The sequence below is a fragment of the Misgurnus anguillicaudatus genome, chromosome 3, assembly GCF_027580225.2.
Source record: "Misgurnus anguillicaudatus chromosome 3, ASM2758022v2, whole genome shotgun sequence".
Classification (NCBI taxonomy): Eukaryota; Metazoa; Chordata; class Actinopteri; order Cypriniformes; family Cobitidae; genus Misgurnus; species Misgurnus anguillicaudatus.
The window spans coordinates 20129494-20156356 of record NC_073339.2 but is presented as its reverse complement, the minus strand read 5'-3'; the positions used below and the strand labels follow the sequence as shown (position 1 = coordinate 20156356).

At 38.1% G+C, this 26863-nt stretch overlaps 2 protein-coding genes across 3 annotated transcripts in view; one reads left to right on the top strand and one right to left on the bottom strand.

The window, feature by feature from the left end:
• Positions 1-26863, top strand: part of galntl6 (polypeptide N-acetylgalactosaminyltransferase like 6) — a 317093-nt gene that overhangs the window by 269073 nt on the left and 21157 nt on the right. The gene's annotated exons all lie outside the window — the stretch shown is intronic.
• LOC141354449 (uncharacterized) lies at positions 165-25476 on the bottom strand. The gene is made up of 32 exons (XM_073860035.1): positions 24904-25476; positions 23857-23980; positions 22026-22176; positions 21653-21845; positions 21476-21547; positions 21256-21327; positions 21036-21107; positions 20816-20887; positions 20596-20667; positions 20376-20447; positions 20156-20227; positions 19936-20007; positions 19716-19787; positions 19496-19567; positions 19276-19347; positions 19056-19127; positions 18836-18907; positions 10493-10598; positions 9889-9959; positions 7556-9551; positions 7282-7362; positions 7037-7069; positions 6557-6622; positions 6347-6397; positions 6203-6238; positions 5722-5787; positions 5512-5562; positions 5368-5403; positions 4887-4952; positions 4677-4727; positions 4533-4568; positions 165-596 (listed from the first exon to the last, which is right to left on the bottom strand). The coding sequence occupies exons 2-32, from the start codon at positions 23975-23977 to the stop codon at positions 337-339; spliced, it is 4407 nt and encodes a 1468-aa protein (XP_073716136.1). The 5' UTR covers positions 23978-23980; positions 24904-25476; the 3' UTR covers positions 165-336.

The window sequence follows — 26863 nt, the reverse complement described above, 5'->3', positions numbered from 1 at the left end:
GTGTTGATTGATCACAAAATAGAGTAACGCGAGTAACCAACTCATTTAAATTTCAGTAATTGTAACCGCGTTACTTGATTAAAAAAAATACTTAGTTACATGTTAATTACCGCTAAAAGCAGTGGAATTACAGTAACGGAATTACTTTGTAACCCGTTACTCCCATCACTGTTTTAACACAACTTGTGTTGGCCCTTTCATTTATATTAACATGAAATAACGACTTAAATGGCATGACACACACAATGTGTAAAAAATTAACATATCATTTTTTGCAGTGTATGAACAGTTTAAAACTTTGTAAATACATATGAACAAAACGACAGAAAAAAGTGCTTATTCAGCATTTTGTAATTGCTTCCTTTTGAGGGTTAAGCCTCGATTCCTCACAAAGTCTCTGATGTTTTGAACAGAGCGACTATCCAAAGCAGGATGCTCTGCATTTTTGCACTGTAGACACTCAATCTTGGTGGCAAGTTTACACTTTGCGATGTGGTTCCGGAAATGTCTCATGACAGCAGAGATTTCTGTTGGAGACCATACCCGTTTTTGTATTCTTCTTGCATCACCACTTTCAGCAGAATTTTCAAGAATCACTAAAGGAGGAAAACAGAATCCTGATATGAACAGCATGATGACTAGAGAGCTTATCTCCCTACTCTCCCCAATTGATGCAGTCATTAAAAATTATGATTGGCTACTGTTTTTTGTCAAACATGATTTTGCCTGTTTGTTTTAGTAAGGAAGGATGTTCACTCATCCTCATACATTTTATAGCCATTAAATACAGGGGTTGGCAGAATAATATGAACAGCAGGGAAATAGCTGATAGCACTTTAATAAATAAGATGTTGGGGACCATTGTTTGCCTATAATAAAGCTTTAAACCTTCTCACAATATATTCATACAACTTTTAAATGCTGTCCAGTGTGCTATTGTATCAATCATCTATCAGATGGTATCTTCAGTTGTTTTAGACCTCGTACACACTGCAAGCTTTCGGGAGTGACAACTGCATTTAAATGCAGGAGTGAATCCCCTAAATGTTTGTTTCAGGTCTGTACGGAACAAGACTCACTCCTGAAAATGGGATTGACACAGATAACCATAGCAATGTTCTGCCTTCATTTCGAATGAAGATAGCATTTACAGTGAGGAAAATAAGTATTTGAACACCCTGCTATTTTGCAAGTTCTCCCACTTAGAAATCATGGAGGGGTCTGAAATTGTCATCATAGGTGCATGTCCACTTTGAGAGACATAATCAAAAAAAAAATCCAGAAATCACAATTTATGATTTTTTAACTATTTATTTGTATGACACAGCTGCAAATAAGTATTTGAACACCGGTCAATCAGCTAGAATTCTGACCCTCAAAGGCCTGTTAGTTTGCCTTTAAAATGTCCACCTCCACTCCATTTATTATCCTAAATTAGATGCACCTGTTTGAGGTCGTTTAGCTGCATAAAGACACCTGTCCACCCCATACAATCAGTATGAATCCAACTACTAACATGGCCAAGACCAGAGAGCTGTCCAAAGACACTAGAGACAATATTGTACACCTCCACAAGGCTGGAATGGGCAACGGGGAAATTGCCAAGCAGCTTGGTGAAAAAAGGTCCACTGTTGAAGCAATCATTAGAAAATGGAAGAAGCTAAACATGACTGTCAATCTCCCTCGGACTGGGGCTCCATGCAAGATCTCACCTCGTGGAGTCTCAATGATTCTAAGAAAGGTGAGAAATCAGCCCAGAACTACACGGGAGGAGCTGGTCAATGACCTAAAAAAAAGCTGGGACCACCGTTTCCAAGGTTACTGTTGATAATACACTAAGCATCATGGTTTGAAATCATGCATGGCATGGAAGGTTCCCCTGCTTAAACCAGCACATGTCCAGGCCCGTCTTAAGTTTGCCAATGACCATTTGGATGATCCAGAGGAATCATGGGAGAAAGTCATGTGGTCAAATGAAACCAAAATAGAACTTTTTGGTCATAATTCCACTACACGTGTTTGGAGGAAGAAGAATGATGAGTACCATCCCAAGAACACCATCCCTACTGTGAAGCATGGGGGTGGTTGCATCATGCTTTGGGGTTGTTTTCTGCACATGGGACAGGGCGACTACACTGTATTAAGGAGAGGATGACCGGGGCCATGTATTGCCAGATTTTGGGGAACAACCTCCTTCCCTCAGTTTGAGCATTGAAGAAGGGTCGAGGCTGGGTCTTCCAACATGACAATGACCCGAAGCACACAGCCACGATAACCAAGGAGTGGCTCTGTCCAAACCAAACCAAACCAAACCATGCCCCAGCGCGATTGTCACCCCTCCCTTCTCCCCCATGGTGCACGCACTCACACTGTACTTTTTATCGATCCGAGTCCGGGCGCGCTTTCGTCATTAAGATGCGTTTGTTTTGAAAAAAGCAGGAAGTAAAGCTCTCTCTTAACACTGGAACCCACTGTAATGATAAGTCTTTGTTTTTTATCCGGAGTCGTTTGGTGCGCAATTACAGACATCCCTCTCACATGTTATCATATTGCTTAGTTGATCTGTCACGTGTGCAGCTCGGACATTCGCGTAACCCCGCTGCGCGCATCAAAAGGTTTTAACGAAGGCAGATGAAGGTGAGTGGTCGCGCAACTGACGTCTTCACCTTTTGAATCGCGCTCAGGCGCGATTGCACTCACACCACAGCCTTCCGCGCCTGAGCCCAAGTGAACCGTGCTCCGGCCCACCTCTGGGTGCGGAACAGAGCGATCACACTAGTCAAACAAACCAGGCTTTGGGGGTCAAACGCGCCCGAGCGCGGTTTGGTTTGGATAGTGTGAGTGAGCCCTAAGAAGCATTTCAAGGTTCTGCCGTGGCCTAGCAAGTCTCCAGACCTAAACCCAATAGAGAATCTTTGGAGGGAGCTCAAACTCCGTGTTTCTCAGCGACAGGACAGAAACCTGACTGATCTAGAGAAGATCTGTGTGGAGGAGTGGGCCAAAATCCCTCCTGCAGTTTGTGTAAACCTGGTGAAAAACTACAGGAAAGTTTTGACCTCTGTAATTGCAAACAAAGACTACTGCACCAATTATTAACATTGATTTTCTCAGGTGTTCAAATACTTATTAACAGCTGTATCATACAAATAGTAAAAAAAAAATCATACATTGTGATTTCTGGATTTTTTTTCGATTATGTCTTTCACAGTGGACATGCAGCTACGATGACAATTTCAGACCCCTCCATGAGTCCCATAAGTGGGAGAACTTGCAAAATAGCAGGGTGTTCAAATACTTATTTTCCTCACTATATGTATGAATCGAGATCATGATTCTTTTTCGATTAATCGTGCAGCCCTATTTTGCAGGAGTTAATTCGGTTGTAGAATGCGGTGGTTGGTCCTGTATATTACTGAACTGTGTGTGTACAAAACAGGATTAAGTATTAAAAGTGACAACCGAATTAATATGCAGTGTGTACAGGTCTAAAGAGAGGTTTGAGTAGAGAATCTGCTTCTCTTACAAGTGTGAAAATATTTAATCTTGAATCACCAAACAATCTTAAAATGTCCCCTTTGGAAATCTGAAAATGGACCCATTTCACAAATTTCTTGTACGAAGCACTACTGAACACAACTTGTTTTGGCGAGCTTGTTCAAACCGTGTTTTTGCATCTAACCTAGACAATATAAAGTTAGCAAGACAACCAAAATTATTTTTTTCATAGTAGCCTTTACAAATAGTAGCAACCTCCAGGGCTTGACATTAATGTTTTTGGTCACCCACCACAGTGGCCAGTGGTTTTTTAGTTACTAGCCACTCAGCATTTTCACTGGTCACAATTCTGTTGAGACTTTAGCATGCTAAAATTACTTTTTAAAGATTGACACCCAAATTGAGAGTAAATAATATTAGCTGGTATATACCTGGTATTAATACAGATCATTTCATATATTTAGCTGCCTGAAAAACAATTTCCAGGGTAAGAAAAAATCTCGAACTTTTTTCTTAAACAATTCAAGAAAATGTGCTTACCCCATTTAGATTTTTTTTTTTTCGTTTTAAGCCCAATTTCACTGAAATTGTATGCGTTTTGGCCATTTTGCTCATCAAAAAATACATCTTGATTTAGAATTTTTAGATACAAGATACTGAAAACAAGACAAAAATACTAAGAAAATCGTTTTTTTTTCAGTGCAGGGAGTCATAAATAGAGTAGCTTTTAGTGAATATAATAAAAGCAGTTGCAGCCGTTTGGCAGGTGTTAATGTCAAGCCCTGTTAACCTCTATTATAGTGTTCATATTTTGTCCACCATCTGTACATGTAAGATGAACTAGAAGAGAAAACTATGAAAGTTTAATTGAAATATGTAAACAATAAAATGAAGACTTCCAATTTAAAGAGATATGCAAGCCTGATCTCACGAGAATTCGTAGATATTTTATGAGTTGACTATTTTGTATGAATTATACAATAAAGTGAACATTTAAATTGGATTAGTAATTAAAGCATTAGAATTACTCATCATACCTTCAGATGAGCCTTCTAAAGCAGAGTCAAAATCATCTGTGAATTAGAAAAATAAAATACTATAAGAAACAGAAGTTCAAGGACTACAGAAAATGACTCAAACCTCACTTAAACATGCTGGTTGACTGAGGTGGATGTTTATACCGTATGAAGTCCCTGGAGGTTCCTCAACAGTTCGCCTTGCTTTCTTCAGTCCTGTGTTATGAATAGTATAACATTAGTATAAAGTTCAAGTGTCACATATCAAACATTGCATGCACAAACACCATTTGATTCTAATAACTTGTACTTTAGATCTCAATGTACATGAATTCGTAGTAGTGTTCGGAGTATGTGTGTCTGTGCAAGTTTTACCAGGTTGTTCACACTTTTCGCGCCTGGCGTGCTTTTTATCCTTCTTACTAGTGGGTTGGTTAATTGCTAAAACACAAAACAGAAAAACAGAAAAAACTTGGACGCATTATCCTAAATATAATGCTTATAGGGTGGTTTCCCGGACAGGAATCGGCTTAAGCCAGGACAAGAGGCACTGAAGTATTTTAAGTTAGTCAGTGCGAGTTGTTTTGAGTTTGGACTGCTCTTACATTTATTTTAGTTTAGTACTAGTCTAATCCCCGTCCGGAAAACCACCCCAGTTGTTCTAAAAATGACAAAAGTTGAAATGAAATCAGATAAACATGCTAAAGCAATTCAGATGGCATTTTCCAGGCATTAAATACATATACAGTAAAACAAACTAAAAATTAGATAATAAAAGTTTTATTGAAATATGTAAACAATAAAGTGAAAATTTAAATTGGATTAGTAATTAAAGCATTGGAATTACTCGTCATACCTTTAGATGAGCCTTCTAAGGCAGAGTCAAAATCATCTGTGAATTAGAAAAATAAAATACTATAAGAAACAGAAGTTCAAGGACTACAGAAAATGACTCAAACCTCACTTAAACATGCTGGTTGACTGAGGTGGATGTTTATACCGTATGAAGTCCCTGGAGGTTCCTCAACAGTTCGCCTTGCTTTCTTCAGTCCTGTGTTATGAATAGTATAACATTAGTATAAAGTTCAAGTGTCACATATCAAACATTGCATGCACAAACACCATTTGATTCTAATAACTTGTACTTTAGATCTCAATGTACATGAATTCGTAGTAGTGTTCGGAGTATGTGTGTCTGTGCAGGTTTTACCAGGTTGTTCACACTTTTCGCGCCTGGCGTGCTTTTTATCCTTCTTACTAGTGGGTTGGTTAATTGCTAAAACACAAAACAGAAAAACAGAAAAAACTTGGACGCATAATCCTAAATATAATGCTTATAGGGTGGTTTCCCGGACAGGAATCGGCTTAAGCCAGGACAAGAGGCACTGAAGTATTTTAAGTTAGTCAGTGCGAGTTGTTTTGAGTTTGGACTGCTCTTACATTTATTTTAGTTTAGTACTAGTCTAATCCCCGTCCGGAAAACCACCCCAGTTGTTCTAAAAATGACAAAAGTTGAAATGAAATCAGATAAACATGCTAAAGCAATTCAGATGGCATTTTCCAGGCATTAAATACATATACAGTAAAACAAACTAAAAATTAGATAATAAAAGTTTTATTGAAATATGTAAACAATAAAGTGAAAATTTAAATTGGATTAGTAATTAAAGCATTGGAATTACTCGTCATACCTTCAGATGAGCCTTCTAAGGCAGAGTCAAAATCATCTGTGAATTAGAAAAATAAAATACTATAAGAAACAGAAGTTCAAGGACTACAGAAAATGACTCAAACCTCACTTAAACATGCTGGTTGACTGAGGTGGATGTTTATACCGTATGAAGTCCCTGGAGGTTCCTCAACAGTTCGCCTTGCTTTCTTCAGTCCTGTGTTATGAATAGTATAACATTAGTATAAAGTTCAAGTGTCACATATCAAACATTGCATGCACAAACACCATTTCATTCTAATAACTTGTACTTTAGATCTCAATGTACATGAATTCGTAGTAGTGTTCGGAGTATGTGTGTCTGTGCAAGTTTTACCAGGTTGTTCACACTTTTCGCGCCTGGCGTGCTTTTTATCCTGCTTACTAGTGGGTTGGTTAATTGCTAAAAAACAAAACAGAAAAACTGAAAAAATTTGGACGCATAATCCTAAATATAATGCTTATAGGGTGGTTTCCCGGACAGGAATCGGCTTAAGCCAGGACAAGAGGCACTGAAGTATTTTAAGTTAGTCAGTGCGAGTTGTTTTGAGTTTGGACTGCTCTTACATTTATTTTAGTTTAGTACTAGTCTAATCCCCGTCCGGAAAACCACCCCAGTTGTTCTGAAAATGACAAAAGTTGAAATGAAATCAGATAAACATGCTAAAGCAATTCAGACGGCATTTTCCAGGCATTAAATACATGTACAGTAAAACAAACTAAAAGGAGATAATAAAAGTTTAATTAAAATATGTAAACAATACATTTTAAATTTAAATTGGATTAGTAATTAAAGCATTAGAATTACTCGTCATACCTTCAGATGAGCCTTCTAAAGCAGAGTCAAAATCTGTGAATTGGAAAATTATGAAAACAAACTAATAATCCGACAAACTATTAACATCTATTTTTTCTACAATTACTGGGAAATATTGACCATATTACTTTGTTTACAATGACCACACTGTATACTGTATCTGAACCACAATATAATCTTGCACCATTATCTGGTACACCTTATGCTGAATTTAATGATTTGACATGCGTGTTATTTGCTTTTACCCATTATTGTTTGGGTCTGTGGATCGGTCTCTGAAGCTTCACTGTCTTCACTTTGCTCAGAATCTGTAAAGTCTATGTGATCTAAAAACAAGTAATTTGAGTAATCAAATAAGTGTAGAACTGCAAATATTAGAGATAAAAAATAACACTATGATCACTTTCAAAAACTAAATGAATACTACTTTGTTAATCATCTATGGTCTGTACAGTATGAAAGAATCTTGGGCAAAAAACTACAAAAAAATCTAATTTGCAACAACTTTAACAGTATTACCTTCAATTTCCATCTCTTCCAGTGTTTTGCCCTGAAGATCTGTTAGTGAGCCTTTCTCCATTGCGAGTAATAGTTTGGATATTTTGGCCAGCTGTGTTGTAGCCTCAGGCAGCCTGTAGTACTCTCTATGAACACGAATATCGTGGCCCAAAAAATCTGCAACTTGGTCCAATTCGTGGTTTTTAAGGTTTAGAACCTGTGATAAAGTGGCAACATGTTTACGTAACTGTGTAGACCTGAGGAGTTCAGGATTTTTTGCACCACACTCATCTGCATAAATCCTCAGGCAGTCTTGACCTCGATAAGGAGTCAAACAGTTTGGTCTTGCAAAGAGGAATGTGTTTTCTTCTGGAACTCCGCACTCTTTTCTTCTGCTTATGAGTTGAGTTAAGGCATTAACCATGTCCGGTGAAAGCAAGACTGCAACTTTCCGCCCCCTCTTGCCTTTAATTTCCACCCGACTGAAATGTGCACAAAGTTTTTGTTCAAACTTTGTGAGACCCACAGCAACATCTTTATGTAGAGGAGCCGTGTCCCTCTCTTGGAAACTTTTAAGTTGCATCTTTGCAACCTCTCCGCCCCGTCTTCGATTGAAAAGAATTATTTTAGCTAGAGTTGCTTTGCAAAGTTCTGCATACACTTGTGCTGATGGCATTTCTGTCAACTTATCAGATGTTGAACTAGCAATCATTTCAAGATGCTGGTGAAGACGTTGTACATCCTCTGTGAAAGGGAGGGTGGATGGTTTGTTGAAGTGCCCCTCATGCAAGGTGTTCAAAGCCGTGTGAGAAACAAGTTCAGACCACTTTGCATTATACAGTTTTTTGAAAGTCTGACTTGACTTTATGCCCTCACTGTCATCTGCCATTAGAGCTTTGCAGTGTATAATGTCACTTATCTTATGTAATGAGTGGCCTAACTTTAGAGCAAGACTTGGAGTCTGGTAGGAATGTTTATTTTCATCAAACCCAGACACCTTCTTGACAGCCTGGACAACTACCTTAAAATTTGCAGGTCTTATAGCATCCTCAAGAGTCTGAATAGAAAATTCTCTTCGCAGGACCAGCAGAAGTCGACCAACTTCCCGGAGCTTCTGACGAATGTAGTCAAATTTGGTTGGATCTTGTCCATGTTTATTGAAAAATGACTGAGCCAGTTGAAGAATGCAGAAGTCACTCCGGACAGCAGCAGAAATCATATCATCTTTCATCAGAGTTAACAACTTCCAAACACCCTGTGATATTTGTTGACACAGAGTTGAATCCGACACTGATGCCAAGTGCAAAACCCTGTTTTTTCCTGGCCCTGCCCCATCTTCCACTGGTTTAGAAGGACAATTACGAACATGTCTCCACAGGTCTCTCCGCAGAAACATGGCATGGCAATACATACAATGTACATAATCTTTTGAACTAAATTTTTTCTTTGGTTTACGTCTGATTTTTAACAATCCAGTCCCACTTGTCAAAACATCTGTATTGTGTTCGTAGTTTCCTTGGTTTCTCAGTTTGTCAAGCAATTGTTTACGCTCTTTGGAGTGTTTAGGCAGAGCCAAAGCCCGAGCAACTTCCGCATTTGTTTTCTCATGAACTTTTAAGTGTCGTGAATATTTTGATTGTGGTTTTCCACAAATGAAGCAGTAATTCTTCTTGGTTACTGAAGAAGAAATATTTGAGGGCTGTACACATTGATCTTCCACAGAACCTGTGATATTCTCAACAGATGTGTCCCCTGTATTACCGATCCTTGATTCGTTGTGAGTTCCTGACACTTGAACATGCTTGCTTTTACTACACAACCGTTCAGCCTGTGCTGTGGAGAATGGATCTTTATTCAGTGAGTCTCTACCTTTGAGGCGTTCTTGGCATTGTCTGCCTTTTTGAATTTTTGCAGTAGATTGTTTAGACACTTCAGACACTGTGCTCTCCTCAGAATGGTCTGAACCAAAATCGGGTACATAGTCCTGATCAGACTCATTGCTGCATTCTTCAGAATTCTGAAAAGGAAAAAATATATATACACATATCAAAACATTACTTAAAATTGTTTATTTCTATTTGAGTATATATGAAGAGTTCAGATGCAAAACCTACTAAGTGCATCTGGTATGATGTTTTTTTAAATAGCATTTTTAATCATATTCTTAATGGCTTTTGCCTAAAACCTAGCATTTCTGAATGGCCTGATGGCAGGAGTAAGTGTATTTGATGAACATTATAATACATGTCAAGGGCATACAGTTACAATCATTATCTTATTTTAGACAGTGGTGGCGTTTAGCAGCTTTTGCATCTGAACTTTTTTTTTCTAATTATGTTTAAACAAATACTTACTGATGTAATAGGGTCAGATTGAAGCATCACATTTTTATCGTAGCAGGTTTTATGCCAAAAGCGGCAACAAACTAGACAGAAAGTGTAATAACAAGGTTGGTTCATGTAATTCACTCATATGCATTTAATTTTTTTAGAATATTTAAATTTCCTAATCTCTATGTTCTGTTACAGATTCTCTAGAGTCAAACAGCAAATAGATGGAGAGTTTGAAAGACAGAAAGAAAAAATATTGAAAAAAATGGACTAATACAGAAATGGAGGTATCACTATTTCGACAGTCCACTTTAGACATTTTACTAACTTAAGTAACTTTACAAATACATGTCAACTTATTCCACAAACTCTAAACCTTTCCCTAACCCTATGCTTTACAGTTTTCTAATACTTTAATGAGTGTAAGTTGACATAGTTGCAAAGTTATTTATTGTTAGTTTAATGTCTTTAAGTGGCCCATCAACATAAAGTGTGACTGACATGGACGTACAAATGAACAACTGAGAAGCATAGGAATGCTTACCTCAATCATATGTATCATTAATTTGGCTTGAAAACACTGAAAAGTCTGACAAAGCAAATATATTTTCTTAGACAAAATACTTACTCTGACATTTCACGCCAATCCACTTAAAGGCAGAATAGGGTCCAGTACAGCTCTCACATTTATCCAAGCTGGATACTACCGAGCAGACTACAACATGTTGGCACTTCTGTTGAAAAAGTATTAAAAAATTTATTAACACAGATGACTGAAATTAATTTACATTTAACAAAATTTCTATCGAATTATCACACCCTAAGTCAGTGTTCTTCACTCCCAGCCCTGGAGAGCCGGTGTCCTGCAGAGTTTAGCTCCAACCTTAATCAAACACACCTGAGCAAGCTAATCAATGTCTTCATGATCACAAGAAGATCACAGGTAGGTGTGTTTAATTAAGGTTGGAGCTAAACTCTGCAGGACACCGGCTCTCCAGGATTGGGAGTGAAGAACACTGCCCTAAGTGAAAAACTCCAAACTGATGTTAAAAGATTAACATACTCATCCTACAAGATGCAAACAACACCACCAGGATTTCACAAAGAGACGTATGTAAACAAAAACCAAGGTCAGGGCTCGAGAGTGCGACGCGAACTAATTTCTCAATGGTGCGACTTAAAAAAAAATCAGAGGGAAAAAGCCATGGTCCAGATCTACATGTGTGTACGTTTAAAAATGCGTGTGCGCTCCAGTCAGAGAGAGAGAGAGAGAGAGAGAGAGAGAGAGAGAGAGAGAGAGAGGTGAGTAGCCTTGGTCCGTCAGATAAACAGAGTTAATGCCTGATCCGTCCAAAGATCATAACCAATGCTCTGACATCAACCTCCCGTCACATCAGTCCTGGTCCGAACCCGAAGACGGAATTAGGTAATGAGCCTCTTACAATCGAGTCAGAGCCAGAGCATAATTCTTTTGAAGAAAATTATTTGAACGTAACCCCGAACAGCAATGTCGCGTGCGCCCAATTTATAGAAAAAAGCCAGGAGTCAGGACCGCTTTCTTCATAATCTTACTTCCAAATCTAATCTGACTTTTCGGTGTTTGCTGTATCACTATTACCGCCCTGCAAGATTGTCTTAAATAGAGAAATAAATGCATTCCTTGATTTGCGTTGTTGATTCATTCATAAATAATTCCCCCCAAGGCTTTAGTTTATACGCAAAAAGCATTAAAATGAATAGAACATGATGCTTACATCTTTCTTTTGTGAAAAAATAATAAAATAAATAAGCCTACATGAAATGTGTTTCACTTAAATAATTAGCAAATTAACAAAACGAATTTAAAAGTAGCCTATAGCCTATATGAGTTTATTTTTTGTGTGACGCGCTCCAAATCTGATGCAGCACAATTTTTTTTTTTTACCTATTTAAAATAGCACAATGTTTTGTTATTATTGCGAGTGTTACTTTACATAAATAAATGTACACCATTACAGTTTTGAATGTTGTTTTACTTTTATTTGTATGACGATGATAATTTAAGGTAATGCAAGATGCAAGCTAGCGTATCATGCCATCACCGGTGCGGGTTTACACTACAGGCAGCAAGAAAGAGACATTCAACTTTAAACATTTAACATTCTACTTGAGTTTTTTTTTGGACATCCCTTTGGAATCACTGCAATCATATCATCAATTTATAAGTTAATTATAAATATAAGCGCAGCGCGTATGAGTGTTCAAATACTGCTGACCGCTCAGCTGTCAATCTGCCGACCCTCACAAAGTTTCACATTAAATGTTAATATATTTAGTTAATATATTAGTCCTGTGCTTATTTCGGTCAATGTTCTGCATGAAGATCTTTAAAGGTTTCTACTTACTTCACGATTTGCGGTGCGGGCGGTCGCTGTCTTTATGTAAAACGGGCGGGTATGACATTGATGCTGATGTCGGATAACGGGTCAAGTGTTATTTTAACAAATATTTTAAGTGTTATTTTGGGCGGATGCGGGTTATCAAACAGGACTGTGCATGACTCGTATAAAGAAAATGGAATGACAACATGAAAATTATAAAATAGCCTATATGTTTATATTCTGTATTAAACCACCACTGGCGCTAAACTTGCGGTGTTAAAGGGACAGTTCACCCAAAAATGAAAATTCTGTCATTATTAACTCTCCCTCATTTTGTTACAAACCTATATAAATGTCTTTGTTCTGATAAACACAAAGCAAGATATTTTGAGGAATGTTAATAACCAAACCAAGCATGAGCCCCATTCACTTCTATAGTAGGAAAAAATAATACTATGGAAGTAAATGGGGCTCATGAATGGTTTGGTTACAAACATTCCTCAAAATATTTTCATTCATGTTCACCAGAACAAAGACATTTATACAGGTAACAACATGAGAGTGAGTAAATTATGACAGAATTTTCATTTTTGGGTGAACTATAAATCCGATGCGGTCAAAAATTAGAGTGCAGCTAACTTTTGTGTTGGTGCACCTAAGCAAAATGTTTAGGCGCACCAGTGCAACCGGTGCAAAAAGTTAGTCTAGAGCCCTGAAGGTCCAATCTGGCTGTAGGAATCATCTGCCCATCCCCCACAACAGAAAACAGGACACCGCGATTCATTACAGATACACATGAACACACAAAAGAAGGTTTGATCTAACTGTTAAAGCACAAACCCTAAACGTTTACCCATTCCCGACGACAGACACCGAGCCTTATTACGGGGACACATGAACACACAAAAGAAGGTTTGATCTAACTGTTAAAGCACAAACCCTAAACGTCTACCCATTCCTGACGACAAACACCACGCCTTATTACGGGGACACATGAACACACAAAAGAAGGTTTGATCTAACTGTAAAAGCAGAAACCCTGAACGTCTACCCATTCCCGACGACAGACACCACGCCTTATTACGGGGACACGTGAACACACAAAAGAAGGTTTGATCTAACTGTTAAAGCACAAACCCTAAACGTCTACCCATTCCTGACGACAGACACCGAGCCTTATTACGGGGACACGTGAACACACAAAAGAAGGTTTGATCTAACTGTTAAAGCACAAACCCTAAACGTCTACCCATTCCTGACGACAAACACCACGCCTTATTACGGGGACACATGAACACACAAAAGAAGGTTTGATCTAACTGTAAAAGCAGAAACCCTGAACGTCTACCCATTCCCGACGACAGACACCACGCCTTATTACGGGGACACGTGAACACACAAAAGAAGGTTTGATCTAACTGTTAAAGCACAAACCCTAAACGTCTACCCATTCCTGACGACAGACACCGAGCCTTATTACGGGGACACATGAACACACAAAAGAAGGTTTGATCTAACTGTTAAAGCACAAACCCTAAACGTCTACCCATTCCTGACGACAGACACCGAGCCTTATTACGGGGACACATGAACACACAAAAGAAGGTTTGATCTAACTGTAAAAGCAGAAACACTGAACGTCTACCCATTCCTGACGACAGACACCACGCCTTATTACGGGGACACATGAACACACAAAAGAAGGTTTGATCTAACTGTTAAAGCACAAACCCTAAACGTCTACCCATTCCTGACGACAGACACCGAGCCTTATTACGGGGACACATGAACACACAAAAGAAGGTTTGATCTAACTGTTGAAGCACAAACCCTTAACGTCTACCCATTCCCGACGACAGACACCGAGCCTTATTACGGGGACACATGAACACACAAAAGAAGGTTTGATCTAACTGTAAAAGCAGAAACACTGAACGTCTACCCATTCCTGACGACAGACACCGAGCCTTATTACGGGGACACATGAACACACAAAAGAAGGTTTGATCTAACTGTAAAAGCAGAAACACTGAACGTCTACCCATTCCTGACGACAGACACCCCGCCTTATTACGGGGACACATGAACACACAAAAGATGGTTTGATCTAACTGTAAAAGCAGAAACACTGAACGTCTACCCATTCCTGACGACAGACACCGAGCCTTATTACGGGGACACATGAACACACAAAAGATGGTTTGATCTAACTGTTAAAGCACAAACCCTAAACGTCTACCCATTCCTGACGACAGACACCGAGCCTTATTACGGGGACACATGAACACACAAAAGAAGGTTTGATCTAACTGTAAAAGCAGAAACACTGAACGTCTACCCATTCCTGACGACAGACACCCCGCCTTATTACGGGGACACATGAACACACAAAAGAAGGTTTGATCTAACTGTTAAAGCACAAACCCTAAACGTCTACCCATTCCTGACGACAGACACCGAGCCTTATTACGGGGACACATGAACACACAAAAGAAGGTTTGATCTAACTGTAAAAGCAGAAACACTGAACGTCTACCCATTCCTGACGACAGACACCCCGCCTTATTACGGGGACACATGAACACACAAAAGATGGTTTGATCTAACTGTAAAAGCAGAAACACTGAACGTCTACCCATTCCTGACGACAGACACCACGCCTTATTACGGGGACACATGAACACACAAAAGATGGTTTGATCTAACTGTAAAAGCAGAAACCCTAAACGTCTACCCATTCCTGACGACAGACACCACGCCTTATTACGGGGACACATGAACACACAAAAGATGGTTTGATCTAACTGTAAAAGCAGAAACACTGAACGTCTACCCATTCCTGACGACAGACACCGAGCCTTATTACGGGGACACATGAACACACAAAAGATGGTTTGATCTAACTGTAAAAGCAGAAACACTGAACGTCTACCCATTCCTGACGACAGACACCCCGCCTTATTACGGGGACACATGAACACACAAAAGATGGTTTGATCTAACTGTAAAAGCAGAAACACTGAACGTCTACCCATTCCTGACGACAGACACCGAGCCTTATTACGGGGACACATGAACACACAAAAGAAGGTTTGATCTAACTGTTAAAGCACAAACCCTAAATGTTTACCCATTCCCGACGACAGACAGCACGCCTTATTACGGGGACACATGAACACACAAAAGATGGTTTGATCTAACTGTAAAAGCAGAAACACTGAACGTCTACCCATTCCTGACGACAGACACCGAGCCTTATTACGGGGACACATGAACACACAAAAGAAGGTTTGATCTAACTGTTAAAGCACAAACCCTAAATGTTTACCCATTCCCGACGACAGACAGCACGCCTTATTACGGGGACACATGAACACACAAAAGATGGTTTGATCTAACTGTAAAAGCAGAAACCCTAAACGTCTACCCATTCCTGACGACAGACACCACGCCTTATTACGGGGACACATGAACACACAAAAGAAGGTTTGATCTAACTGTTAAAGCACAAACCCTAAACGTCTACCCATTCCCGACGACAGACACCGAGCCTTATTACGGGGACACATGAACACACAAAAGAAGGTTTGATCTAACTGTTAAAGCACAAACCCTAAATGTTTACCCATTCCCGACGACAGACAGCACGCCTTATTACGGGGACACATGAACACACAAAAGATGGTTTGATCTAACTGTAAAAGCAGAAACCCTAAACGTCTACCCATTCCTGACGACAGACACCACGCCTTATTACGGGGACACATGAACACACAAAAGAAGGTTTGATCTAACTGTTAAAGCACAAACCCTAAACGTCTACCCATTCCTGACGACAGACACCGAGCCTTATTACGGGGACACATGAACACACAAAAGAAGGTTTGATCTAACTGTAAAAGCAGAAACACTGAACGTCTACCCATTCCTGACGACAGACACCGAGCCTTATTACGGGGACACATGAACACACAAAAGATGGTTTGATCTAACTGTAGTGCTGCCGCGAATAGTCGACGTAGTCGACGTAATCGACGATGAAAATTTGTCGACGGCAATTTTTTTAGTCGAGGAGTCGCATATTTATTTTTTTCCGTCTCAAACGGCCCACTGTAATTCTGTCTCATGTCTCAAATGGCTCAATGTAATTCACCTCCACACCAGTCTGTGCGCTGTGCGCGCCCTGCTGGTTAATCTGCTACGCTATCATCTTTCTTCCCTCTCCCCCTGCCTTCACTGCTTTAATTTTGAAAAATTGGCGGTGGCAGGTGAGTCTATGGAATTATGAGTCGGAAAGCTTCCGAAGTATGAAAGTATTTTAAGCCAAGTTGTGATAAAAGAGTGGTCTGTTACACCGTGCCAAACGTGGCTGGCTTATCACGGGAGCACAACGACAATGCACGAGCATCTCAAACGAAAACACTCGGGAGTTATTGACGATACACCCACAGAGAATAGGACAACGTAAGTAACTGTTATATGATTATTAATGAAACGGCGAGCTAGTCAGTACTGTTTTATTAACTCTTTTGAGAAGTACAATGACTCTGTCTTTGGATGTTAAAGGCTATCAGTGTTTGCTCGTGATTCCGCCACGGAATCAACACTGGACGCAACAAATAGATTTTTCATGATTCCCATTTACATTTTTATTTTACTATTTTAAACGGCTCAATCATTGTTGCGAGTGTTCAGCGCGTCTCTCTCTCTCTCTCTATCACTCATGTTGCTTGCAGCGCCTCGACCGCGCGCGCCTCTCTCTTACGTGACAGTGAAAAGGTGGCAGTGTTTTTAATGTACTTTCTTTTTTGCGTAAACGTCAACATTCACAGATGTCTCTGACAAAGACGACTGATCGAGTTAACATGACTTGAAGAAAGATTAGCAGTAGTGTGAGTCTGTGTGCGAGCTTTCTCCCTCCCTATGATGCTGTATGCCGTGTTGTGTAGTCTATGTAACAACAACAGTGTATTCTCTTATATTTCTGAATTTGCACCGAATTGTCTGCGCTATATCACTCGCATTTAAAATCAAGAAATGGCTCAAAACACAACAACAATTATGAGAAGAGCAACAGCAGTAAAGCTACAATGTAAATGTATGGTGATTTTTGCATATCTAAATCAGGATTTTAGCAGCAGTTAAAGGAACAGCTGGTTGGATAAAAACGAGGTGATGGGTCATGTTTAGTCACTATTTTATAGGCTACAACAGAACAGATAATATGTAAAATAGCATTCAGTTGTGTTAAAATGCAATATAAGATCAAAGAGTAGAAGTGAAACATTTCATATTTCTGTTAAGCATCTACTTTGCACTGGAAGTTTTTATTATTATTTATATTGTTTACATTGTAATTTTTTATTTGGTAACATTTAAGTTATTCATATTGTTTATGACACCGGTGGGTTCAAAATAAAATGGACACAATGAAATAACAAACACTTGAGTTTTTTTTAATTAGTCGTTTAGAATAGTCGACTATTCGAAAAATTAGTCGAAAGATTAGTCGTTAGATAATTAGTCGTTAGTGGCAGCACTATCTAACTGTAAAAGCAGAAACCCTAAACGTCTACCCATTCCTGACGACAGACACCGAGCCTTATTACGGGGACACATGAACACACAAAAGAAGGTTTGATCTAACTGTAAAAGCACAAACCCTAAATGTTTACCCATTCCCGACGACAGACACCGAGCCTTATTACGGGGACACATGAACACACAAAAGAAGGTTTGATCTAACTGTAAAAGCACAAACCCTAAACGTCTACCCATTCCTGACGACAGACACCGAGCCTTATTACGGGGACACATGAACACACAAAAGAAGGTTTGATCTAACTGTAAAAGCAGAAACACTGAACGTCTACCCATTCCCGACGACAGACACCACGCCTTATTACGGGGACACATGAACACACAAAAGAAGGTTTGATCTAACTGTTAAAGCACAAACCCTAAATGTTTACCCATTCCCGACGACAGACACCGAGCCTTATTACGGGGACACATGAACACACAAAAGAAGGTTTGATCTAACTGTAAAAGCACAAACCCTAAACGTCTACCCATTCCTGACGACAGACACCGAGCCTTATTACGGGGACACATGAACACACAAAAGAAGGTTTGATCTAACTGTAAAAGCACAAACCCTAAACGTCTACCCATTCCTGACGACAGACACCACGCCTTATTACGGGGACACATGAACACACAAAAGAAGGTTTGATCTAACTGTTAAAGCACAAACCCTAAATGTTTACCCATTCCTGACGACAGACACCGAGCCTTATTACGGGGACACATGAACACACAAAAGAAGGTTTGATCTAACTGTAAAAGCACAAACCCTAAACGTCTACCCATTCCTGACGACAGACACCGAGCCTTATTACGGGGACACATGAACACATAAAAGATGGTTTGATCTAACTGTAAAAGCAGAAACAGAAGTTACCTGTGCACAATCAAAATGAAGAAGTATTAACACATTAACATGCTTAAATACAAAGTGTCCTGCTAAAACAGTTTGTCTATCATCAAAATAAGTATGAATAGGATTAAACTTGAGGTAAATTACTCATGTACACTTTACAAACAAATACCTTCTGTGTTCCATCATTGTCTCCTGCACAGTTGATCGAATGGTGTGACTGTTGTTCTGTCTCAGAAGTTACCTGTGCACATTCAAAATGAAGAAGTATTAACACATTAACATGCTTAAATACAAAGTGCCCTGCTAAAACAGTTTGTCTATCATCAAAATAAGTATAAATAGGATTAAACTTGAGGTAAATTACTCATTTACACTTTACAAACAAATACCTTCTGTGTTCCATCATTGTCTCCTGCACAGTTGATCGAACGGTGTGACTGTTGTTCTGTCTCAGAAGTTACCTGTGCACAGTCAAAATGAAGAAGTATTAACACATTAACATGCTTAAATACAAAGTGTCCTGCTAAAACAGTTTGTCTATCATCAAAATAAGTATAAATAGGATTAAACTTGAGGTAAATTACTCATGTACACTTTACAAACAAATACCTTCTGTGTTCCATCATTGTCTCCTGCACAGTTGATCGAACGGTGTGACTGTTGTTCTGTCTCAGAAGTTACCTGTGCACAATCAAAATGAAGAAGTATTAACACATTAACATGCTTAAATACAAAGTGTCCTGCTAAAACAGTTTGTCTATCATCAAAATAAGTATAAATAGGATTAAACTTGAGGTAAATTACTCATGTACACTTTACAAACAAATACCTTCTGTGTTCCATCATTGTCTCCTGCACAGTTGATCGAACGGTGTGACTGTTGTTCTGTCTCAGAAGTTACCTGTGCACAGTCAAAATGAAGAAGTATTAACACATTAACATGCTTAAATACAAAGTGTCCTGCTAAAACAGTTTGTCTATCATCAAAATAAGTATAAATAGGATTAAACTTGAGGTAAATTACTCATTTACACTTTACAAACAAATACCTTCTGTGTTCCATCATTGTCTCCTGCACAGTTGATCGAACGGTGTGACTGTTGTTCTGTCTCAGAAGTTACCTGTGCACATTCAAAATGAAGAAGTATTAACACATTAACAGGCTTGAATACAAAGTGTCCTGCTAAAACAGTTTGTCTATCATCAAAATAAGTATAAATAGGATTAAACTTGAGGTAAATTACTCATTTACACTTTACAAACAAATACCTTCTGTGTTCCATCATTGTCTCCTGCACAGTTGATCGAACGGTGTGACTGTTGTTCTGTCTCAGAAGTTACCTGTGCACATTCAAAATGAAGAAGTATTAACACATTAACATGCTTAAATACAAAGTGCCCTGCTAAAACAGTTTGTCTATCATCAAAATAAGTATAAATAGGATTAAACTTGAGGTAAATTACTCATTTACACTTTACAAACAAATACCTTCTGTGTTCCATCATTGTCTCCTGCACAGTTGATCGAACGGTGTGACTGTTGTTCTGTCTCAGAAGTTACCTGTGCACATTCAAAATGAAGAAGTATTAACACATTAACAGGCTTGAATACAAAGTGTCCTGCTAAAACAGTTTGTCTATCATCAAAATAAGTATAAATAGGATTAAACTTGAGGTAAATTACTCATGTACACTTTACAAACAAATACCTTCTGTGTTCCATCATTGTCTCCTGCACAGTTGATCGAACGGTGTGACTGTTGTTCTGTCTCAGAAGTTACCTGTGCACATTCAAAATGAAGAAGTATTAACACATTAACAGGCTTGAATACAAAGTGTGCTGCTAAAACAGTTTGTCTATCATCAAAATAAGTATAAATAGGATTAAACTTGAGGTAAATTACTCATTTACACTTTACAAACAAATACCTTCTGTGTTCCATCATTGTCTCCTGCACAGTTGATCGAACGGTGTGACTGTTGTTCTGTCTCAGAAGTTACCTGTGCACAGTCAAAATGAAGAAGTATTAACACATTAACATGCTTAAATACAAAGTGTCCTGCTAAAACAGTTTGTCTATCATCAAAATAAGTATAAATAGGATTAAACTTGAGGTAAATTACTCATGTACACTTTACAAACAAATACCTTCTGTGTTCCATCATTGTCTCCTGCACAGTTGATCGAACGGTGTGACTGTTGTTCTGTCTCAGAAGTTACCTGTGCACATTCAAAATGAAGAAGTATTAACACATTAACATGCTTAAATACAAAGTGTCCTGCTAAAACAGTTTGTCTATCATCAAAATAAGTATAAATAGGATTAAACTTGAGGTAAATTACTCATGTACACTTTACAAACAAATACCTTCTGTGTTCCATCATTGTCTCCTGCACAGTTGATCGAACGGTGTGACTGTTGTTCTGTCTCAGAAGTTACCTGTGCACATTCAAAATGAAGAAGTATTAACACATTAACAGGCTTGAATACAAAGTGTCCTGCTAAAACAGTTTGTCTATCATCAAAATAAGTATAAATAGGATTAAACTTGAGGTAAATTACTCATGTACACTTTACAAACAAATACCTTCTGTGTTCCATCATTGTCTCCTGCACAGTTGATCGAACGGTGTGACTGTTGTTCTGTCTCAGAAGTTACCTGTGCACATTCAAAATGAAGAAGTATTAACACATTAACATGCTTAAATACAAAGTGCCCTGCTAAAACAGTTTGTCTATCATCAAAATAAGTATAAACAGGATTAAACTTGAGGTAAATTACTCATGTACACTTTACAAACAAATACCTTCTGTGTTCCATCATTGTCTCCAGCACAATTGATCGAATGGTGTGACTGTTGTTCTGTCTCAAAAGTTACCTGTGCACATTCAAAATGAAGACGCTTAACTACACTTTGCCATGTCCATTTGCAAACATTGTTAAAATTTAATTCAGCTAAAAAATTCACACTCTTTATAAATACCTTGTTTCTCCATGGCCAGTCAGAATCCCCATAGTTATACATAATCTCATCCCCAGGACTGATGTTCTTTACTGCAAATAAGCAAAGATGGGGCTTTCTGTTCACAGTAATGATTTTCATTTTACTGTTGGGGTTCACATGATCGTCGTTGACAAGTCTCCCTAAAGAGCCATCATCTTTGGAAGCATCAACCCTGAAACAGCAAGAACACAATGCTAACTAAAAGGTGTAATAACACTGACTGAATCATACATTAAGTAAATGCAAGTTTTACTGAATAATTAATCATGTTTCTGGATGAACGTCATGTGGCTATGAATGTGACTATGAATGTTTGGAAGAAATTGTAAATTGAGTAAAATATTATACATACCATAGTTGTCTTCCATCAAAACGAAACTCAAACAAAAAGACTTCAAGTTCACTATGTCTTCGTTCATATTCCTCCTTAGTTAAGACTCGTCCTCGATACTCAAAAAGAAAATCACCCTTTTGAAAGTGACGACAACTGAAGACACCCCGACCTAACAAAGAGCAGTCAGGAAAAAGGGCCTGGATTAAATATTGTTTTAACATGTGTTTTCCAGCCATGCTCCTGGAAATCTTCTGGCCTACAGAGTTCAGTTCCAACCCAATCAAACACAGCTGAACCAACTGATGAACTTGTCCAGCAGGCTAATCACGTTATTAATATAATAATGTCTTGTGTTACAGTGTCAGGTAAAATAAGAGAAACAAATGGGATCTCACTGTTAGTGCTATAGTATACAAGTATAAAGCAACACAAACTGCAGCAGGACTAATAGCTTAAATGTGACGTTTAGAGAACTGTTCTGAGTTTTTACGGTTTTATTTTGGTATTCACGTCGATTGTAAAAATTTTTACTTGGTTATTTTTAAGTAAGTATCTTGAAACATTAGAGGATGTAAAAAACAAAGCAAAGGGAATATTGACTATGGTAAAGTCCGTTTTTGAAATCTATATTTTTTCATTATTTGTTTATCTCTGGTGTAGTTTGTTTATTTTAATACCCCGTGTATTTAGTTTGTTGTATGTGTGTTATATTTTTCTCTGAAGTTATTCTTGTTGTCATTGATATTAATTTTCTATTTGTCTTTTGCATTTGATATAAATAAAGCATACATAAATACGCAAAATAAAGAGTTTTTACTGTTCTTATTTTTACCTTGTTTAACCACAGATGTCATCTTCGCTAGTACTGATGACAACAATTAAACCAAATTCATAAGTTTATCAACAACAGATGACTAGTACTGTTATCAGTGTAATTTCAAGCTAAAACTAGTGGTAATGCAGATACAGGGTAGCAGTGCAGAAGTTGTCATGCTTTCAAGTGAGTCTAATGCTGTAAACACTATGACACACAGCAGTGGTGGCTAGACATTCTGTCCTCCCGACTTTAAAAATATACTTTCATACGTTTAAATGTCATTATGGTATTCTGTGTGGAGTACAAGTTATTTCTATGTAAATAAAACAACCATCAACAAAATTAGCTGTGTTGTTTTGGCAACGAGCGTTCCTGAATTGCACTCTACGACTGGCGGAAGTAGTCCACCATCCTGAGATTTCACCGGAAATATGTCAAGCGCCGCTGTGCATAGAGTCCATTGATAATGAAAGGCAGGTGTGTTGGAGAAGGGTTGGAACTGAAGTATGAAGTAACATAGGCTGTGCCTCACTCAGCTCCCTTGTCTAGTAGTCAGGGCACTGAGCAGGGAGTTGTCCATTTTAAGGGCTGTCCTTATCGCAAAATCCTTCCAGTGTACTAAAACGTCCGTTACCAATTTTTTTTTACAATGCAACACAAAAAGCAGTGAGCATCAATGGTCCCTAGGTTCCCTTTCCGGAAATCACGTGACCTTTTCTGAAGCTCTTTAACTGAAAATCACGCGAGCCAGGTCAACAAACTTCATAAAATGCAACAGAACTTTTATAAATACAATCAAAGTTTTTAATTTTAATATAAACACAAATTGCTAGATAGGAAGAGACCACAATCTACTAAATATTTACATGTAATACTCCTCTAAATTTATGCACAGATATTAGTTATGTTTAGTGGAAGCACACCGACCGGTTGAAAGTGACACAAATCACCTAAGGGCTGAAAGCTCAAAATATCAAATGCTTAAGATCTCAAGGAGCAGGGTTGGTTTAAACACAGGCCTGTATTACTCACCTTTGAATGAATTTATGAATTTTATTTCAAACCCATCCTTGTCTTTTGACATAGATATATAATATGCAGCTTCATCATTTGGCTTTAGCTTGGCCCTTTGAGATCTTGTTGTTGCTGTCATTTCCTGTAAAGGCACAATGACATTTTAGTCACTTTACAAAATTTACAATGATTTTTAGACATCACTGACCTAATCAACTATAAAGTATTTACTCTTATTTCCTATATAGACAGTAATTGGAATGAAAGTAATGATTCTTATTGTCACATGGTCACAGGTACCAGCTAAATTATCCATCAACCTGTCCATACATACAATACATAAAATATCACATTGGAATCTCGAAAACATGATTTTCTGAGACTGAAATTTGTCAAACCTTTGTACAATAAATGACCAAACACTGCTTTAGCTGGGTTTTCACAGGCATGGTCATGTTTATATAGGTGAATAACCATCCAGATACCAAAGACAACATATCTTACAACAGGCCTTAGTCATACTAAGAAACCACTACATTATTAGAGTTACAGTAAGCAATGCAAGCATTGTCTTTCTTCATAGTGCACAATTGTTACAAGTAGCAGGCCGCAAGCACATGGGTAACTGCGTCACAAAGTAATAAGAAACAATTCGTCGTGTAAAACGAAGTTTACCGCACTAAACCTATAAACACATAATTTTACAGCCACAAATCCTTAAAATCTTTCAAATAATGTTCTCAATCTGTCAATTCATCATCCAAAATAAACACACAAGCTGTTACTTAAGTAACAGCTTGTAATGTGTTTATTTTGGATGATACTACTAATCTTTATCTACTTAACATGAAGCATGATAAGATAGCAAATGTTTAATGACAAAATAATTGTTTAATAATATATTCTTAATTCCTCACGCTTGGTCAGGAAAAGATGCAGTGAGGTTTCATCAAAACTAGATTGAACTGCTAATAATTATTACATTTACGTGCGATTAACTGTAGAATATTTAAACGTTGTAACCCCAAACAGTTTATAAAGTTAAAAAGTAGTTGTTTGTCTTACCTTACGTCCCTTCGCACCGATGACTTATCCGCAAATGGCTTGGGTCAGGTGTGAGAAGGCGTCATCAATCAGTGAAATCGTTTCAAAAGTGATATTTTTTCTTTTTTGTGTGTTTCATGTGTGCTCTGGATTCTGATATTATATTATATTTAGAACTATTTTGACTATTTCTTAATTGTTATCGCTATAGTTACCGTCCTTCTTGTAAGTGCGTTTAACACAGTGGTTTGGCAAAATCCGAAATTATGAGGACATCTGGTGGTCATCCAATCAGAACCTCCGATTCCATACACAAATATGAATATTAATTAGGAGGTGCATTACACCGGACCGGCCTACAGGGGCGCAGTCTCGATACACACGTCATACACAAAGTCTGATCATTGTGATTTATAGGGACTTTCAGAGAAAATTTGAATTTAAGCTCCTCTTACCCCTAGAAGCACTTCTACATTGCCCGTATTATGAGGACACCAACCCTGTCCTCATAATACAAAATGTCCTCATAGTGTGGCGTGTATTCATGTGAAATGTCCTCATAAATCACAAAAACCAACACACACACACACACACACACACACACACACACACACACACACACACACACACACACACACACGTTGTACTAGCAATATCTTAAGGTGCACGAAAGTACTGAAACTTTTTTCCAAACTTCAAGCAGCTGTATAAATAGTTAATGTATTCCAAACATGAATTAACAATGCACTATACTCTTTGGAGCAGTTTCCCGGACAGGGATTAGACTAGTCCTAGAATAAAATAAATGTAAGAGCTTTCCAAACTGAAAACAACTTGCACTGACATATCATAAAATACATCAGTGCCCTTTGTTTTGCCTCAAATGCACACAAGTAATGTTTTAGTAAGGCATGTTTGTTAAAACTAGTTATAATTTTTTTAATTAAACTAAGGCCTAGTCCTGGCCTTTATATTTTTCCACCGGTCCTTGAAATCCTTGAAAGTTTGTGAATCTAGGGGGAAAATTCAAGGCTCTGGAAAGTTTTAGAAAATATAATATTATTGCATGTGTAGTGTAGGATAATATAATAAAAAGTTTAGCCTTTTAAAGCACATGTTCACTTTAAATGCTTATATCTTCTGTATGCGAATGTTGATTAATACCAAAATGCTTTTTTGCATAGTTGTGTTTGACACATGAAAACCTCCAGGGTTACGTATGTAACTGTTGTTCCCTGAGAAGGGAACGAGACACTGCGTCTCCCTTGCCATACTTCCTGCGTCCCTGTAACGCTGCCTTTGGCAATATTTCAGATAGCGATATACTTCCTGTCTCCCGCATCACCCTGTCTTTGTCATAAAGCCTCACCATTGGTTGAATTGATATACACATTCAGATGCACTTAACCCTGGAGGCATCCCCAAAGTGTCACCGCAGTGATGCAGCGCAAGTTCCCTCCAAAAGGGAACTGTAACAATGTATCTTTAAAGGGAACGCAATGTAACCTTGCTCACACTTGAAATGTGTCCCCACATTTAGTCCTTGAATTTAAGGGTATTGGACCTGAAAAGTCTTTAAAAGGTCCTTGAATTTAAAGTTAACTAAGGTGTGGGAACCCTGAATGTTAATTAAAACATTATTAGTTACACTAACTGGGTCAAAATAGGACAAACCCAACATGTCGGGTTGTAATTCAATCAATGCTCAGTTGTTGGGTCAATTATAAGCATTTTCTGGGTTATTTTAACCCAACGGCAGGGTTTGTCCCATTTTGACCCAACCTTGGTTAAAAATAACACAGCATTTTTATAAGAGTGTATCTAATGTGTCAGTTATCTTAATGTTTTTGTTTTTTAAATTGAATGTACTGAATTTATATTTAGTTACTTTTTCTGCTTAGTGCTATATATGTTGTCTTTCCTTCACATACTTCATTGACAAAGGTTTATGAGGACCCCTTTAAAACATGTTGCATTAAAT